General features: G+C 56.7%; 2 protein-coding genes across 2 annotated transcripts in view; both read left to right on the top strand.

The window, feature by feature from the left end:
• Positions 1 to 589: 589 nt before the first annotated feature.
• Positions 590 to 8,786, top strand: PLIN5 (perilipin 5). The gene is made up of 8 exons (XM_037042604.1): positions 590 to 660; positions 1,420 to 1,500; positions 2,262 to 2,457; positions 3,337 to 3,419; positions 3,773 to 3,953; positions 5,863 to 6,062; positions 7,355 to 7,471; positions 7,762 to 8,786. The coding sequence occupies exons 2-8, from the start codon at positions 1,441 to 1,443 to the stop codon at positions 8,290 to 8,292; spliced, it is 1,368 nt and encodes a 455-aa protein (XP_036898499.1). The 5' UTR covers positions 590 to 660; positions 1,420 to 1,440; the 3' UTR covers positions 8,293 to 8,786.
• A 2,324-nt stretch (positions 8,787 to 11,110) lies between these two features.
• PLIN4 (perilipin 4) overlaps positions 11,111 to 16,342 on the top strand; it is a 9,331-nt gene continuing 4,099 nt past the window's right edge. Inside the window, exons 1-6 of the mRNA XM_037042603.1 lie at positions 11,111 to 11,286; positions 11,407 to 11,471; positions 11,899 to 12,046; positions 12,902 to 12,963; positions 14,976 to 15,855; positions 15,971 to 16,158. Of these exons, the coding sequence (XP_036898498.1) occupies positions 11,424 to 11,471; positions 11,899 to 12,046; positions 12,902 to 12,963; positions 14,976 to 15,855; positions 15,971 to 16,158 (1,326 nt within the window). The 5' untranslated portion in view covers positions 11,111 to 11,286; positions 11,407 to 11,423. The remainder of the gene's footprint in view (positions 11,287 to 11,406; positions 11,472 to 11,898; positions 12,047 to 12,901; positions 12,964 to 14,975; positions 15,856 to 15,970; positions 16,159 to 16,342) is intronic.

Here is a 16,342-nt window from a genome sequence, read left to right as displayed (position 1 = left end):
TGACACAACGCTGGGCATACTGGGAGCGAGGGTCAGATCTGGGGGTCCGGGGAACTTCGGGGCCATGCTCGGGTTTCCAGTCCCCAGGGAGGTATGCCATGCCCTTTGGTGGTCATTCTAGCCACGATGATGAAAAAGCCAGGGTCTGCAGCCTGGCAGAGCTGGGTTTAAATAAAATCCTTCAATCGCTGTGGGACCCAGGGCGAGCGGTTTAAGCATTCTGAGTCTCAATTTGCTCATCTGTAAAACGAGAATCTAAGGGAATGGGCCGGCCAGGCTCCTGGTTTAGTTAAGCAGCGGATTGGGAGAAAAAAAAAAAGAACAACGTTAAGGACTTGCCTGAGGTCACTGGGTGTGGAGGTGGGGGCTGTGATCACCCTCCACTGAGGGTGACACGGAAGTAGCTCGACCCATGGGCATCCAGCGTCCCCAAGCTGCTTTGGCAACCGCACAGGGCTCTGGGAGCATCAGAGAAGAGCAAGTGGGCCTGGAGCCCCGCCCCAGAGGCACGCCCCTTCACGGTCTCTCTCTATTGGTTGGTCTCCAGAGGCTCCGCCTCCGAAGCCACTATAAGGCGAGAGGGGCTGGCAGGGGGTGGAGACTGGAGCCCACGTCGGGGGTCCGTGGAGGTACCTGGGGGCTGAGGCTGCATACACCCAGGTGAGTGCCACGCGGGTGGCGTCCAAAAGCTCTCCGCAGGCCCGGGAGGTCCTGAATTGGGTGAGCAGGGGAGAGTTCAGCAAGAGAGAGGTGACAGGCCGGAGCAGGTGGCTGAGACCCTTGGCCCAGTTGGCTGAAACTCAGGACCCCGGTGGGCGGGGACCACGGCTCTGAAGGCCTGGAGTGGGGATGAACTGCCGGCGGGGAGTCTGAGGTCGAACTCTCTACTCTGAGTCAAGCTTAAGCTGAGTGACCTTGGGCCCAGCATGGACCGCTGTGTGCCTCAGTTTTTCCTGACTGTCAAACTGACCGAGTTTATTGGGATTCTCCAGTTACCACCTGCATCCCTGTAGGGGGCTGCTTGTGCAGTTCTGTGCAGGGCAGGGACAGCAAGAACCTTCCCTACTTTGCAGAAGAGCGAACAGCCCAGGGAGGTGAAGGCACTTGCCCAAAGCCACACAGCAGATAATGGCAGCACTCAAACCCTGAGCCCATGCTTTGAATCACTACAGAGCCACCCCCTCGCCAGAGGCTCTATCATGTGTACCTACCATGTGCAGAGTCCTGTGCATGCACTGTGAGCCTCATGACATTCTGAGAAAAGTATTATCATCACCCCATTTTTCAGATGAAGAAACTGAGGCCCCAAGAAGGAACAAGACTTCCTGGAGTCACAGAGGCTCTTAGGCTGCAGACAGAACCCAAGGCCTGGGAGGGAGCTGGGAGGGCTGACCCCCTTCACTCTGTCCTGGTCCCCAGGTGACCTTGTTTGCAGCAGGCATGTCAGAGGATGAGGCGGCTCAGGCCCACAGACCCAGCTTGTGTGAGCAGGACCAGCAGGTGAGGGGGTGCACCTCCTGTGGAGCAGGGCATGGGCAAGAGTGGGGTACAGTCCCTCTCTGAACAGCTGCAGGCTGGTTACCCCCTACCGCCTCTATCTTTGATGCGAGCACCTCACTCTTAGAGCATTTTGGACCATGGAGGCTGGTATCTCAGCACCTCGTACCCTTTCCCAGCAAAGCACAGAGAAGCCCAGGGAAGGGTCTCTCTCCAAGCAGACCCAGCTGGTTTACCTGGCCCCTGCCCAACCTTGCCTCTCCCACTCTGGGTCTCCCCGCCCACACCTCCTTGTTTCTCCGCCCAGCATCATGGCGACCTTAACAACCGCAGCGGTGACTGCAGCACTCACAGCCCCTACTCTGCATGAGTCACTGTTCTGAGGACTTCACATACATTGGCCCCCAGCATGTCAGTCATAGCCCTGGAATCCAGTTTTACAGAGTGGAGACCAAGGCACCAAGCAGTTCACTCACTTGCCCGAGCTGTGGAGGTGGCCGAACCACAACTGAATACAGGCAGTTTTGCTCGAAAGGCCATGTGCCCTTAGCCACCAGACTCTTTCAGACTTGTCATGCTGTGCGTGTGCTATTGAGGACAGGAGCCTGTGAACACCTTCCTGGGGGTTTCCTCTGCTGGACACAGCCAGGTGCTGGATACGCCCTCATGCCCACCCCTCATTCTGGCCAGAGAGAAAGTCGGCTAAAGGGTGGCTGAGACTCCCACCTCCCTGGGGACCCTTTTGACGTTTCCCCTTCCCACAGAGCGCGGTGCAGCGAGTCGTGGCCCTGCCCCTGGTCCGGGCCACATGCACTGCCGTCTCTGGTGCATATAGTGCAGCCAAGAATAGGCACCCGCTGCTGGGCTCTGCCTGCCGCCTAGCTGAGCACTGTGTGTGCAGCCTCACCACCAGCGCCCTGGACCACGCCCAGCCACTGCTCAGCCACCTGCAGCCTCAGCGTGAGTCCCCCTGGCCAGAGTCCTTTTGTTGCCCCGTGGTTCCACCCTCTCCTGCTCCATCTGCATGGCACGCCCTAGGGTGGACCCCAGGATCTGGGCATCCCTCCGCAGTCTTACCTATCCTGTGTGCCTTCAGTCTGACTGCCTTCCCTGCATCCACCCATGTTCTCCTCGCTCAGTCCTATTTTGCCTGTCCCACTATGCAGTTTACTTGTGGTCCCCTCCTTCTGTCCCCATTCCATCTGTCTTGATGTCGTCCTCCCTTGTTGGTTGGCCTGCTGTGCCTTGGGTTCCCTTTGCCTGCCCATCCTCCCTCCCCCATCTGCCCCTTTGTCCTTGCCTCCACCTGCCCTGAGCCCCACGTTTTCCTAGACCTGTGACCAGCTCAGGAGTCTAACCCGACAGCCTGATGGGGGGAGGGCAGAAAGGCTCTCCGTCTCACCTCTGACAGAAGAAGGGGGTCACCTGAGGGGCCCAGCCCAGGGCCTCCCTATTTCTTTTGCTGGTTTGAATGACCTTGAGCCTGCCCGCTGCTGCGGCATCTGAGCTGAGCAGCGGTGTGGAGTCACCTTGGTGCTGGCAGAAGCCAGTGGCAGAGCAGAGGTGGGAAGGCAGAGGGGCAGGGCCCAGCTGGATGGCCTACACACATGCACAGGGTCTCCAGCCCCTCAGGGGACCAGCGGGTTGTCCCTGGCAAGCAGGGCTTCCTTGACCTCTCCCTGTCTTGTCTCTCCCTCCCTCCCTCCCTCCCTCCCTGTTCTCCTTCTCTCACTTCCCCTGCTTCTCCCTCCAGCATTCCCTGCTTCTACGTTCCTCTGTATCTCCCTTGTCATCTTCCAGACTCTCCCCGCCTCTCTCTCTTTCTCTGTCTCTCTCCAGTGGCTACAGTGAATGATCTTGCCTGCAGGGGCCTAGACAAGCTAGAGGAGAAGCTACCCTTTCTCCAGCAACCTTCGGACATGGTAAGGCACCAGACCCTGGGGACTTGCAGGGAGTGGGAGGGAGGAAGACTGCCTCCTCCCAGGCCCAGCCTGAACCCCTCTGCCAACCAGACCCTGGGACTTTGGTCACCTCAAAAAATACCAGCCAGAGGAAGATAATTGGCACCCACATTTATTGAGCACTTAATATGTGCCAGCAGGTGCTGGGAACCCCTTCAACCACCTTGTGAGGGAGATCCCCCCACCCCAATTTATAGAGGAGGAATTCTGGCCCAGAGCTGGGGATTGGCCAGGAATCCCTGACCCCTGGCCCCAGGAGCTAGGGAAGGTAGCCAGAATCTAACAGCACCTGGATCAGGGGCCCTTCCCTCTAGGTGGTAACCTCAGCCAAGGATGCAGTGGCCAGCAGCATGACGGGCGTGGTGGGCCTGGCACGGCAGAGCCGGCGCTGGAGTGTGGAGCTAAAGCGTTCCATGAGCCATGCCGTGGACGTCGTGCTGGGCAAGTCGGAGGAGCTGGTGGACCACTTCCTGCCCATGACCGAGGAGGAGCTTGGTGAGGCCAGTGCCCTCCCCACCCCACCCCCGAGTCCTCCTGCCCAGTCCACATCCCCAGAGGTCACAGATCAGAGAGGTTCAGGACTTGCTCAAGGACATGACTGATCAGCAGGAACGTGGAGCTGGAGCCTAGCCCTGACCTCCCACTCTACTTCCATGGCCCCCCAGCCCACATCCTCCTAGAAACAGACCACCCAGACCCCAAGGACATAATTGGCTTAAAGACTTGAGAGAGTCATGGTCTCGAACCGCTAGCCCTCCAAATTATATCGTCTGGACTGTACAATGCCTTTAAAATCTTTTGATTTATTGTATGCATTTAACAACCAGATTTTTCCCCACACATCCTGAGTTCTGCCTTGCCTTGCAAAACTAGACACTCGGGTTCAATAGCGTCTCCAACGTCCCAGTATTGTCTGCTGGCCCTGGACACAACCTGACTGCTCAACCCCTGCTTCTCGATGCCAGGAAACGTGTTCACGGGCTTCCTCCTGGGCACAAAGGCTGTGAGGTGTTTCCGGGGCACCTACGTAGCCGCACCAGCCGGGCCAGGGCCAGACTGTACTTTTTTTTTTGGTCAGTTATTTGTATTATAAGTACCTCAGTTTGCTTCTTTTCATTTTGTAATGCCTTTTGATGAACAGAAGCTTTTATTTCAATAGAGAAAATTGCGTCTTGCATGATTAGTACTTTCTGATTTTTCTTTCTTTTTTTAAAGATTTTACTTATTTATCTTTAGAGGGGACGGGAAGGAGAGAGAGTGAGAAATATCAATGTGTGGTTGCCTCTCATGTGTCCCCTGCTGGGAACTGGCCTGCAACCCAGGCATGTGCCCTGACTGGGAATCGAACCACAATCGTGTGGTTCGCAGGCCTGCACTCAATCCATTGAGCTATACCAGCCAGGGCTAGATTATTCTTAGCCAATGTATTAAACTGCCTTTTAAAGAATGTATCATAAGTGCCTAGCACATAGTAGGTGCTCTCTCCCTCTCTTTCTCCCTTCCTTCCCCTCTCTAAAGATAAATAAAATCTTCCAAAAAAAATAGTCTAGCCCTGACTGATGTGGCTCAGTTAGTTGGACATCGTCCCATAAACTGAAAGGCCATAGGTTCAATTCCTGGTCAAGGCCATGCCTGGGTTGCAGGTTCAGTCCCTGGTTGAGAGTGTGCAAGAGGCAAACGATTGATGTTTCTCTCTCGCATCCATGTTTCTCTCCCTTTTTCTCTCCCTCCCTTCCTCTGGAAAGAGAGACACATCAGTCTGTGGTTGCCTCTCATGCACCCTGTCCTGGGAACCTAGCCCGCAACCCAGACATGTGCCGTGACTGGGAATCAAACCCATGACCTTTTGGTTTGCAAGCCAGTACTCAATCCACTGAGCCACACTAGCCAAAGCAAAAAAAAATTTTTTAAAGAATAGTCTAGAAGCCCTGGCTGGTGTAGCTCAGTGGATTGAGCGCGGGCCTGCAAACCACATGATCGTGGTTCGATTCCCAGTCAGGGCACATGCCTGGGTTGCAGACCAGTTCCCAGCAGGGGACGCACGAGAGGCAACCAAACATTGATATTTCTCTCCCTCCTTTCTCTTCCCCTCTAAAAATAAATAAATAAGTAATCTTTTAAAAAAAAAGAAAGAATAGTCTAGAGCCAGTGTCTAGGTTTGAACCCCAGTTCTGTTTTTTGCACACTGTAGGACTTCACCTCTCTCTTCCTCAGTCTTCCCCATCTGTGAAATGGGGCTAATAAAAGTCCCTACATCACAGGGTTTAGGGAAGGTTGAATGAGTTGCTAGTGATAAAGGGAAACTATAAATTTGGGAGCCCATGGGCTTGTCCATGCAGAAGGAGAGTGAACAGACATGGAGGTGGTATCTATGCTGACCCCTGTCCCCCATTCTGTCCTCCAGCGGCACTGGCCATGGAGGCCGAAGGCCCGGAAGTGGGCTCAGTGGAAGAGCAGAGGAGACATCAGGGCTACTTCGTGCGCCTGGGCTCCCTGTCAACACGGCTCCGCCACCTGGCCTATGAGCACTCTCTGGGGAAACTGAGGCAGAAGAAACATCATGCCCAGGACACACTGGCCCAGCTGCAGGAGATGCTGGAGCTGGTGAGAGCCCTCCGCCTGCCCCACCCTGTAATGCAGGCCACTAAGCATGGATGGAGCACCAGCTGAGTACCTGGTCCCATGCTAGACTGAAGGGGGAGGCAGAACTGTGCCCAGCTGCCTCTAGGTGTGTGTGTTCAGGGTTGGGGAGGGGCGCTGCCCGGGGCTGGGGAAGCTCAGGGACTGCCGCGAGTCAGCCTGGGGGGTAAGGAAGGGGTTTGGTGGAGGAGGAGAGGAGGGAGTTGGAACTTCTAGGCAATTAAGACAGGTCCAGAGAGAGAGAGAAGGCACCTTTTCCTTCACTCTCCTGTCACCAGTCTTCCCCAATCTTTAGGCTCCAGCTCACAGCCAGCTTCTTCCAACATCGTCCATTCCTCCTTGCTCTAAAGGGACGTGACAGGTCCCTCTCCTTCAGCCTGCTTTCTGGGCTCCATAAATTCAGATGCCCCAACCTTCTTATCTCACATCCCCTCTTCCCACCTCAACTGCCTGCAGCTCCATATTCTCATCCCCTCCCACATCTGACACATCGGCCACACTATGAACTCTGTCCTCAAAGTCTGTCCTGAATCTACCCACATCTCCTCCCTCCTCTTCCTCCATCCACCTGTACCCAGCCTCCACAATTGCTCACCTAGTCCCCCAGCTATTCTCCTGGACCCAACTGTCCTCCCCATAGCAGCCACTAAAGGGCGCCTGTGAGTCCCTGAGTAGGTCTGTTTTCACTGAGAATAATATCCTCAAGGTTCATCAATTCTGTAGCATGTATCAGAACTTCCTTTTCGTGGCTTAATATTATTTCATTGTATTGATGGGCCATGATTTACTTGTTTATTTTCTAATACATTCCCTGTCCTGGGTACTGAAGGCACTGTGGCCTCTTTAAGATACTCACAGTCCTGTTGTGAGATCGAGGTCATAATGGGGAACACAGCAGGTGTTTGTGGGACCCAGAGGAGGGATCTACCCCACGAGGAGGGGAGGAGGGAGGACCTCCTGGAGGGGTGACGTCTGCATTGAGACTAAAACTGGAGCAAACCAGGAAGAGGGGTGGGGGGTAGGGTGGAGGGAAGAGTGTATCCGGCAGAGGGACCAGCACGAGCAAACGCCAGGCAGTGAGTCTGAGCTCCAAGGAACGACGGACGCAGGGCCTGCCAGAGGGCAGAGGAGACAGTGAACAGGCTGCATCAGCAGGTGTGAAAGATTGCTCACAGGTGTTCCCTAGATGCTTAATAAGGTCAAATCCAACCCCCCAAATCCTCCACTTCTGATGACCACTTCTCCCACCCCCACAGATTGACCTCGTGCGGTGTGGGGTGACCCCCACCGCCCCGGCCCGCTCTGGGAAAGTGCACGAGCTGTGGGGGGACTGGAACTTTGGTGCCCTGGAGAATGGCCGCCGCCGCAGCCAGGTAGGACGGCGGGGGTGTAGGAGGTGGTTCTGGGTCCCCCCAGGGTTGCCAGGGGCCCATCTGGAGCTGCATCTAACCAACTAGTGAGGTCAGCTGGTTGAAGTGTCCATGGAGGAAACTGAGGCAAGGAAAGTCTCACTGTGGGTCATTTAGGGAAACCTTCCCCTGATTCCCACTTTCGGGAAGGCAGGGTGTCTTGTGTCCATGGGGGAAACAGAGGCAGGGCTGTGGTCTCAGCAAGTGTCCCTCCCAGACACCGAGGCCCCGCCCCTCTCCGCCCCTCCCCGCAGGCGGAGCTGGAAACGCTGGTATTGTCCCGAAGTCTGATGCAGGAGCTACAGGGCTCAGTGGACGCACTGGAGACCAGCGTGCGGGGCCTGCCCCCGGGCGCCCAGGATAAGGTGGCCGAGGTCCGGCGCAGCGTGGATGCCCTGCAGGCGGCCTTTGCCGACGCGCGCTGCTTCGGGGACGTGCCTGCGGCGGCGTTGGCTGAGGGACGGGGCAGAGTGGCTCGGGCCCACGCCTGCGTGGACGAGCTGCTAGAGCTGGTGGTGCAGGCCGTGCCACTGCCATGGCTCGTGGGGCCCTTCTCGCCCATTCTCCTGGAGCGGTCGGCGCCCCCACCAGGCCTGGAAAACCTAGTGGACGAGGTCGTGGGGAGCCCTGACCCTCGCTGGGCTCACCTGGACTGGCCGGCGCAGCAGAGAGCCTGGCAGGCCCAGCACCGGGACGGGACACGTTTCCCGGAGGACATTCCAGAGGAGGAGCCTGAGCCCCCCAGCAGCCCCAAGCACACCCTGATGCCAGAGCTGGACTTCTGAGCGGACTGGGCCTTGCAGCCAGAGGCAGAAGGCTGCCTTCACCTCTATATACTGCTGCCCTCTAGTGGCCATGCAGAAGCACTAACACCGAATGCCTTAACCTTGGCCCAGGCACGGATTTGGGGGGTTCCGTCGGAATTCTGAATCTAGGCCGCCTTCACTGATATCAGATCCTCCCCAGTGTGTCCCTTGGGCATATGGGTACATATGGGTCAGACCTAATCCTGGTCTGACTAGTCCTCAGCTGGGTTCATCTGTCTGTGGTCACCTGTTCTCTCACCCCAAGAAGCCGATCAAATCTTGGAGAAACACACAATTTGCCCAATGGCTTCTATTTGGGGTTTTGGAAAAGGAGCACTCCCCTGCTCCCCCAGCTTGCACATCCTGGACTGAGGGGCCCCCAGGACTGGGTTGCACCAGCTGGGCCTGCCAGACCACTTGCTTTGCTGTTTGGGGTATGCTCTCCAGAATAAAGGTGCTTCATGCTGCCCAAAGGCCCATGGCCTCTATTCTGATCGGGGACGGCCTCAGGTGCAGGGTGCTGGGGGCCAGGGCTGAGTGACCACATGGCACAAGCCAGGGATGGAAATTTGAAAGGAGTGATGCCTGCCCCCACCAGCTTGACATCCTGTCTGTAGTTCTACCTTCAGTGCCCAGCCTGCTTGGGTTAAGCGTTGCCCCTTCAGCTGTGCTTCCTGGAGTGCAAGTTCACACTTTAGTACAAATGAATGTCGTGGAAACCACAGGGGCAGGATCTAGGAGAAAGAAGTTAGATGGGTCAGCCCCTCCGTGCCCACCTCCCTGGACCCCCAGGAGCTGGCCTTGCTGTGGTTTCTCCACTGGTCAGAACTGGGGAGATAACAGGCAGAGCAAGGGCCACAGGACAGTCTCATGGGGGCGCTCCCATGCCCTGACCACATCCTTGGCTGCCCCTCAGACTCCCTGGAGGCCAGGCAGGGTGTTGGGGAACCATATTCTGATTCAATCAGGTCAGGATGGCCCTGGGCTTCCTTGGGACTCAGCCCTGCCTGCTTTCCACCAGCCAGACTCACTTCCCTGCCCCTGCTCAGGAACCTCCCTGGCCCCCTGGTGCCCGGGGGTTGAATCCCAGCCTTGCCCACAGGTTGTGTGCCAGGCAGAGAACAAAATGGATACAAATCCTACCCTCTATGACCTAATAATACAGTAGGAGACAGATAATAAACAAAATAAGTAAATTACTCCTCTTGGTGTTAGAATGATGAGAAAAATAAAAGGGAAGGACAATGGGAAGTGTGGGGGGTTGAAGAAGGATGCATATTTTTAAATAGAGGAGGTGACATATGAGCAAAGACTGAAGAACATGCCAGGCGGGGGGCACAGCCTATGCAAAGGCCCTGGGGCTGGACCTGGCCTGGCCTGTTGGAGAAAGAGCAGAGAGGCCTGTGTGGCTGCAGCAGAGACAGAGAAAATACGGGAGGACAGCGAGGGGACAGGAGCAGGTCATCCAGGGCCTATGGGCCACGGGGAGAACTTGGGCCTTTACCCCGAGGGAGATGGGAGCCCTGGAGGGCTGTGGGCAGGAGAGGGACAAGACCTGACTTGGTGTTTAAGGTCATTTTTGTTATTATTGCTGGGTTCCCCTTTCCCTCGGGGTGCTGTGGCAGCCCTGAGGAGAGGAGCACTCCCAGGGTCCGCCCAACTCACTGTCACCTTTAGGAAGTGTTGGCTGGAGAGAGGTTAGGGGATCCCCATTTTGTTCCTTGACTGTTTGACAAACAGTGACGGCTCCAAGAAGACAACCTGGGAGTCATGAGGCCTGGACACAGGACCCTCCCCTCTCCCAGCTCAGAGCCCAGAGCCGCCAAGGGGTCTCTCCACAGCTCCCACGGGCACATGACTGGTATGCCTGCTTCGGGGGCAGGCAGGAGGGAAATTGCCCAGGGAGGGCATGGCAGTCACTCCTCTGGTCACCTGTGCACCTATCCACAGCCAGGTCGCTCTGCACACAGGCTCAGGGTCTGATCTGAATGCAGTCTCTGCCACTTCCTGGCTCTGTGGCCTCAGGCACAAAAAGCCTCTTCCAGGAAGCCACCTTGGATTAGCCCAAGCCTACCAGGCCTAGTTCTCACTCTTTGGGTGGCCCCAGCTCTGTCAGTGCTCTCTCTTGGTCTACACATTAGTCCCAAGAGAGCAACATGCCCCCTCCCTGCTGAGGACAGCTGCTGCTTCTCTCTGCCTGGACAATGCTAAGCTAATGTCTGTTGAGCACCTGCTGGGTACCAGGCACAGGGATAAACAGGTTGTGACCTGTTTTCACACTCACAACCAAACATTTATTAAGTGAGGTGGCCCATTTAACCAAATATTTTTTAAGTGCCAACTGTGTGCTAGGTATTGTCCTACTGCAGGAAACACAGGGAGGGTGGGTGTCTGGGGAAGAGTGCTGTAGGCAGAAGGGAAAGCCCATGCAAAGGCCCTGGGGCAGGACCTCACCTGGAGATTTGGAAGAGCAGCAAGAAGGCCCCAGCATGTGGGTCCAGTGTGGCTGGAGTAATCAAGGGGAAGACAACCGGGGGAGATAAAAGCAGAAGGGAAACAGCACACCGTGAGCCACAGTGAGAAGTCCGAAGGGAAAACTGTGGCCAAGGCATCCCAGTGGAGCTGAGATTTGAACCATGCCCATTTCATGGATGAAAAGAACAGGGCAAAAGGGCATACGGACCACGTTGCAGGGGCACAGGATGGCCTGTGACTCACTCAGCTTGGTGGGGGTGGTGCTGTGAGCAGAGGTGGCCTAGTACTGAGAGAAGGGGAAAGGTGCGGGCCCAGAGCCCATGCTGGGCTGGGCAGGCACACACGTGACTGTCCAGGGCCCTCCCCCAGCCCGCTGGCTGCCTGCCTCTGCTGGCCAGGCCCGTGCCTGCCCCGGACCCTATAAGGCCTGGGAGCAGAAAGCAGAGCCAGCTGCCAGCTGCGCCACCAGTCACTCCAAAGGACCCTTACACAGTCTAGGTGAGCAATGCCAGGGTGAGGCCAGGTCCCCAGGAGGGTATCTGGGAATGCCTGGGGGTGTGGGTGTGGGGCAGGAGACTTGGGAGCCCCCATTTACAAACTCTCTCTGCCCCCTTCCAGCTGCTTATAGTATTAACATGTCTGCTCAAGGGGAAGGAGGCCGGGAGCCCAAACCCAAGGGCAAGGTAAGGGGAGGCACAGGAGCGGGAGATGCCCCAGAACCTTGGGGAGGTGACCTCCACAGTCCTCGGGTCTGGGAAAGGCTTCCTGGGTGGCTCTTCCCTCCTGTCCCAAGCTGGGGGTGGGGGGTGGCTCATGCTGACCTCAGCTCCTTTCCTGCATAACTGGGTGGGCCACGGCCCTCGGAGCCTCCCTATCTCCATCTGTGAAATGCGGGCCGTGGAAGGAGGCCTTGGAGACTAGGACAACCTTCTCCTCTGTCCATGGGAGGCCACAGGCATCTGCCCATTGTCCAGATGAAGAAACTGAGGCTTGAAACTCAAGGCCACCCAAAAGCAAGGGCCTGAGGAGGTGTGGAAGCCCAGGGCTGGCTGATGCTCTCCCCTACCCCAGCCCAGCCCAGCCCTTCTCACGTTGCCCCTCCCCACACAGATCCTGGGCAGCTTCTTGGGGTTCCTGCCTGGCTTCAGTTCTGCTCGGAACCTGGTGGCCAATGCCCAAGGTCCAGCGAAAGAGGTCCAACCAGTCACTGATCCCTCAGGTACTACCACCCCCCAAGCCACCCATCCCCGGGCCCAGGGTGAGTGCACAGGTTCATAGGGTGGGGCCCCTGGAGGGGGACCCAGCAATAGGAAAGCTTCTAGTAGGGACGTCTGGCCACTTTGGGGGCATTTTATATGGGACTGGCATTGCTCATTTACTACCAGATGGAGAAACTGAGGCATAAATGTGGCAAGTGTGCGGCCCAAAGTGGCATAAGCAGCAAAAGTGGGGGTGTGAACACAGCCTGTCACCCTGCAGTACCACCTACATTCACCCCCCAGCCCCCATCAGCCTGTTTGCAATGCCCGTGCACCAGACGCTGGGTGTCCCACAAGGGTGAACTTACTGCGGGTGGTGACCCTGGTTCCCAAAGAGGGACAGTGGCTTCCCTGGGGTGGCAGAGCCTGGGGGTCTCCCCACCCTCCAGTTACTCAGCCAGTGTACGCTGGACACAAAGAGGGGCTGGTGCAGGGGACAGGCCAGGGTTGGGGCGGCTGCCTGGGCGGGGCCTGCTCCTAGGCCCAGGGCCCTTGGTGGCTGACTTCTGCTCCACATACCCAGGTCTGACAGGCAACTGCCAGCTGTGGCAGGGGTGGGGTGGGGCTCTGACTCTTCCTGTGGCCTCCCTGGGTGGGCCTCCCACACCCTGGGCCCAGGCAGAGAAAACACCAGGGAGCCCCTGTTCCAGAAAACAAAGGCCCTGGGTGGCGGGTCAAAGGGAGCCCAGCCCATGGCCATGGATGTCAACTCCTGTTGTCCCTGGCACAGTGGCTGGCACATTCCTGACCTTTCGGGCTGTGCCTGTCAATTGCACAACAGGCACCAGGGTGGCTGATGCCAGCTTGCTTCCCTTGCCTTCCCCGGAGTGCCTGACCAGCTCCTGTCCCCATAGCAGCTACCAGCCCGAAGCAGACGGCAAGGGAGGTGGAGATGATGCCGCCGCCTTCAGACAAGGTGAGAGGTGCTGCCAGAGCTTGGTGTGATGGCCTCTGCCTCCCTCGGGGATGTTTGGGTTCCTACTGAAGGAGAGAGTGGACACCCCTGTGTGTCCTACCACGGGAATTCAGGCAGAGCCTTCCCCTTTGAGCCTCTACTTCCACATCTGTGAAATGGGTACAGTACTGCCTAGCACAGTCAGGCTCCAAACAGACTACTGAGAGCCCCTCACTCTGTCTAGCATGACGTGACCCCAACAGCAACTCACTCACCACACTAGGCTCTGGACACCATGCTTTATACGTGCTCCTTAATAGTTAATCCTCCCAACCAGCCTGTGAGGGAGTAAATAGTATCCCACATGATAGCTGAGGCACTGAGAAGCTGAGCCACCTGCCAAAGGTCACACAGCAGGACATGGTAATGAGCTTTGAACCCAGGGCGGAGGCTAAAACGCACCAATGCAGCATTCACCCTCCTTCCTGAATACATGGTGACTGCATGTTATCCTGTCCCCACAGCTGGGCCAAGCAAAGGGGCTGATGTATGCCAGGTGCAGCCACAGCAGGGTGGCAGAAGACCAACAGGAACTCCTCTGCTCTTCCCAGTCGCCCTCTGCCCCCTGCCTCCTTCCACCAGGTCTTAGCACCTCACAGGGTGAGGAACCTCGGCAGGTCCTTCCAGCCCAAATTGACAGATCCCTTAGCCGCCTCCCATCATGTGTGTGTTCTCTGCTCCCCTCCACTCGTCTTAACTGAGCACCTACTACCTGCAAGTGCTTTAGGTGCCTTGTGACTTGCTTCCTCCGCAATCCTTGAAAGAGATGCTTTTAACTACCACTTTTCAGAAACTGGCTCAGAAAGGGGATGTGGCTTTCACACAGTGAGTGCAGAGAAGAGGTGAGATTTGAACCTGGATCTCTTTAGGCACAGAGCCCAAGGTTCCCACTTGATTCAATGCTGGGCAGGAGGCAGGCAGTGAGAATAAAACTTCAGAGTTTCTCAGCGTCAGCATGGTGGCCATCTGGGCAGGACCATTCTTGGTTGTGAGGCGCTCCTGGGCATGGTGGGGTTTGTACAGCATCTGATGTCCCCACCCATTCAATGCAAATAGCACCCCCTCCCAACAGTCACATGATCACAGACAGCCCCAGATTTCACCCAGCGTCCCCACTCCCGGGGCGTGGGGAGCAGGATCACCCATCACGAGAATCAACTGAGGTGCAGACAGCACACTCATGGCTGCCCGAGTGGTGGCGACCCTGGGCCATTACAACCCTTGGGCAGTTTGGTTGGACTAAGGACAACCACCACCAGGTAGGTTAAAAAATAGTTATTGCTCTGGCTGGTGTGGCCCAGTGGATTGAGCACCAGCCTGTGAACCAAAGGGTCACTGGTTCCATTCCCAGTCAGGGCACATGCCTGGTTGCGGGCCAGGTCCCCAGTTGTGGGTGCAGGAGAGGCAACCACACATTGTTCCTCTCCCTTTCTCTCTTCCTTCCCCTCTGTCTAAAAATAAATAAAATCTTAAAAATAAATGAACAAATAAAGTTACTGACAACTCCCTATGGCTCGAACCCAACACCTGTCCCTCTATGTTGCATTTGCTACTTTTCCCAACGCTCATCCCCTTCTCTTAGTTGGACACACTCATTTTAACAAGCATTTTGATCTCCCTACTACAACAGGGCACACCAGGTTCAAATTCTGCCAAAAGTGAGCAAAAATAGGTAATTCAATGGTTTGCTGACCAGAAGGCCAAGGCACCTTGTCAAGGGTTCCAAAGGTGAGAGGGGCCTGCTGTCAGCCACGAGGTCTAGTGAATCAAGGCAATAAAAGTTGACACCATGAGGGAGCTCATTGAGGCCAAGTGCTGGAAAACCACAGGAACATCGGGGCGGGCAGTGCGGCCATGGGCCTCCGGGTGACAGACCCCACTCACCAGGTGCCTCAGCAGGCAGGCTGGCAGAAGTCTGGGGTGGGAAGCGCCTCCCAGCTCTGCTCTCAACCACACGTGTCCTTTCTCACCAGATGATCTCCGGGGCGAAGGACCTGGTGTGCTCCACAATGACCAAAACCAAGGATGCCATCTCCTCTGGGGTGGCCAATGTGATGGACTCAGCTAAAGACGTGGTCCAGGGAGGACTCGGCATGACCCAACCTGTGCTCACAGGAACCAAGGAGGCCGTGGCCAGTGGAGTCACAGGAGCGGTGGGTGTTGCCAAGGGCGCCATCCAGACTGGTATGGAAACCACCAAGACCGTCCTCACTGGCACCAAGGACGCAGTGTCCACTGGCCTCACTGGGGCAATGGGTGTGGCCAAGGGCGCTGTCCAGACTGGCATGGACACCACCAAGACTGTCCTCACTGGCACCAAAGACGCAATGTCCACTGGCCTCACTGGGGCAATGGGTATGGCCAAGGGTACCGTCCAGACAGGTATGGACACCACCAAGACCGTCCTCACTGGCACCAAGGACGCAGTGTCCACTGGTCTCACTGGGGCAATGGCTGTGGCCAAGGGCGCCGTCCAGACTGGGGCTGGCACTGTACAGAATTGGTTACCTGGCGCTGAGGAAAGCTCCTCTAGTGGATTCATCAACAGCAGGGACCTCGACAAATGTGGGGAAGAAAGTATCCTGAACTCTGAGGAAGCTCAGTCTTGCAGGGTCTCCAGCCTCCCTGACACTCCATATGTAGGCCAGGACCTTGCCAGAGAAGCCACCACGGACAGCCATGGCCTTGTTTCTACTGTAGTAACATTCACACAAGGCGCGGGCCTGGGCAAGGAAAAGGCTGGGTGTATAGCTACTGCACGCAGCCACGAAGGTGTTACGGGTTTCACGACACTCTCAGATGAGCTGGAGGAGTTGGGGGAGATCTTCCACCCTATGAATGCTGAGGAGCAAGGTGAGAATGAGGTGGGCCGGGTCCCCGGTCCTAGTGAGGGCTTGTCATCTGTCCAATCCACGAATTGGATGGCCCTTCAACCTCTCCATCTGAGTAAGAGCATCTTCCCTTGCAGCTCAGTTGGTGGCCTCTGAGCCTGGGCCCAGAGTACCTGCAGGAGACCAGAGGAGCTACTTCGTGCGTCTCGGTGACCTGGCCCACGGCTTCCGTCAGCGAGCCTTTGAGCACGCCATGAGCCACCTGCAGCATGGCCAGTTCCAGGCCAGAGCCACGCTGGCCCTGCTTGAGGACTCCTTCAGTATGGTAAGTGTCCTCCCCTGTACAGGGCCCCTTCCTGAAAATATCTCCCCATGGCTTTCCCACTGACATGCAGTGATCTAACATCTGTCAGCCACTCAGATGACCACACACTGCTCTCACGGGGCTTGTGTCCCACAGAGCGAGACAACAAAATCAAACAGACCATTCCGCTCCCCCCTACCATCTG

Source organism: Sturnira hondurensis, unplaced genomic scaffold, assembly GCF_014824575.4.
Source record: "Sturnira hondurensis isolate 20B ecotype Veracruz unplaced genomic scaffold, ASM1482457v3 Scaffold0003693, whole genome shotgun sequence".
In the NCBI taxonomy this organism is placed as follows: domain Eukaryota; kingdom Metazoa; phylum Chordata; class Mammalia; order Chiroptera; family Phyllostomidae; genus Sturnira; species Sturnira hondurensis.
The sequence above is the reverse complement of the archived record's forward strand: the minus strand, read 5'-3'. Positions and strand labels throughout refer to the sequence as shown.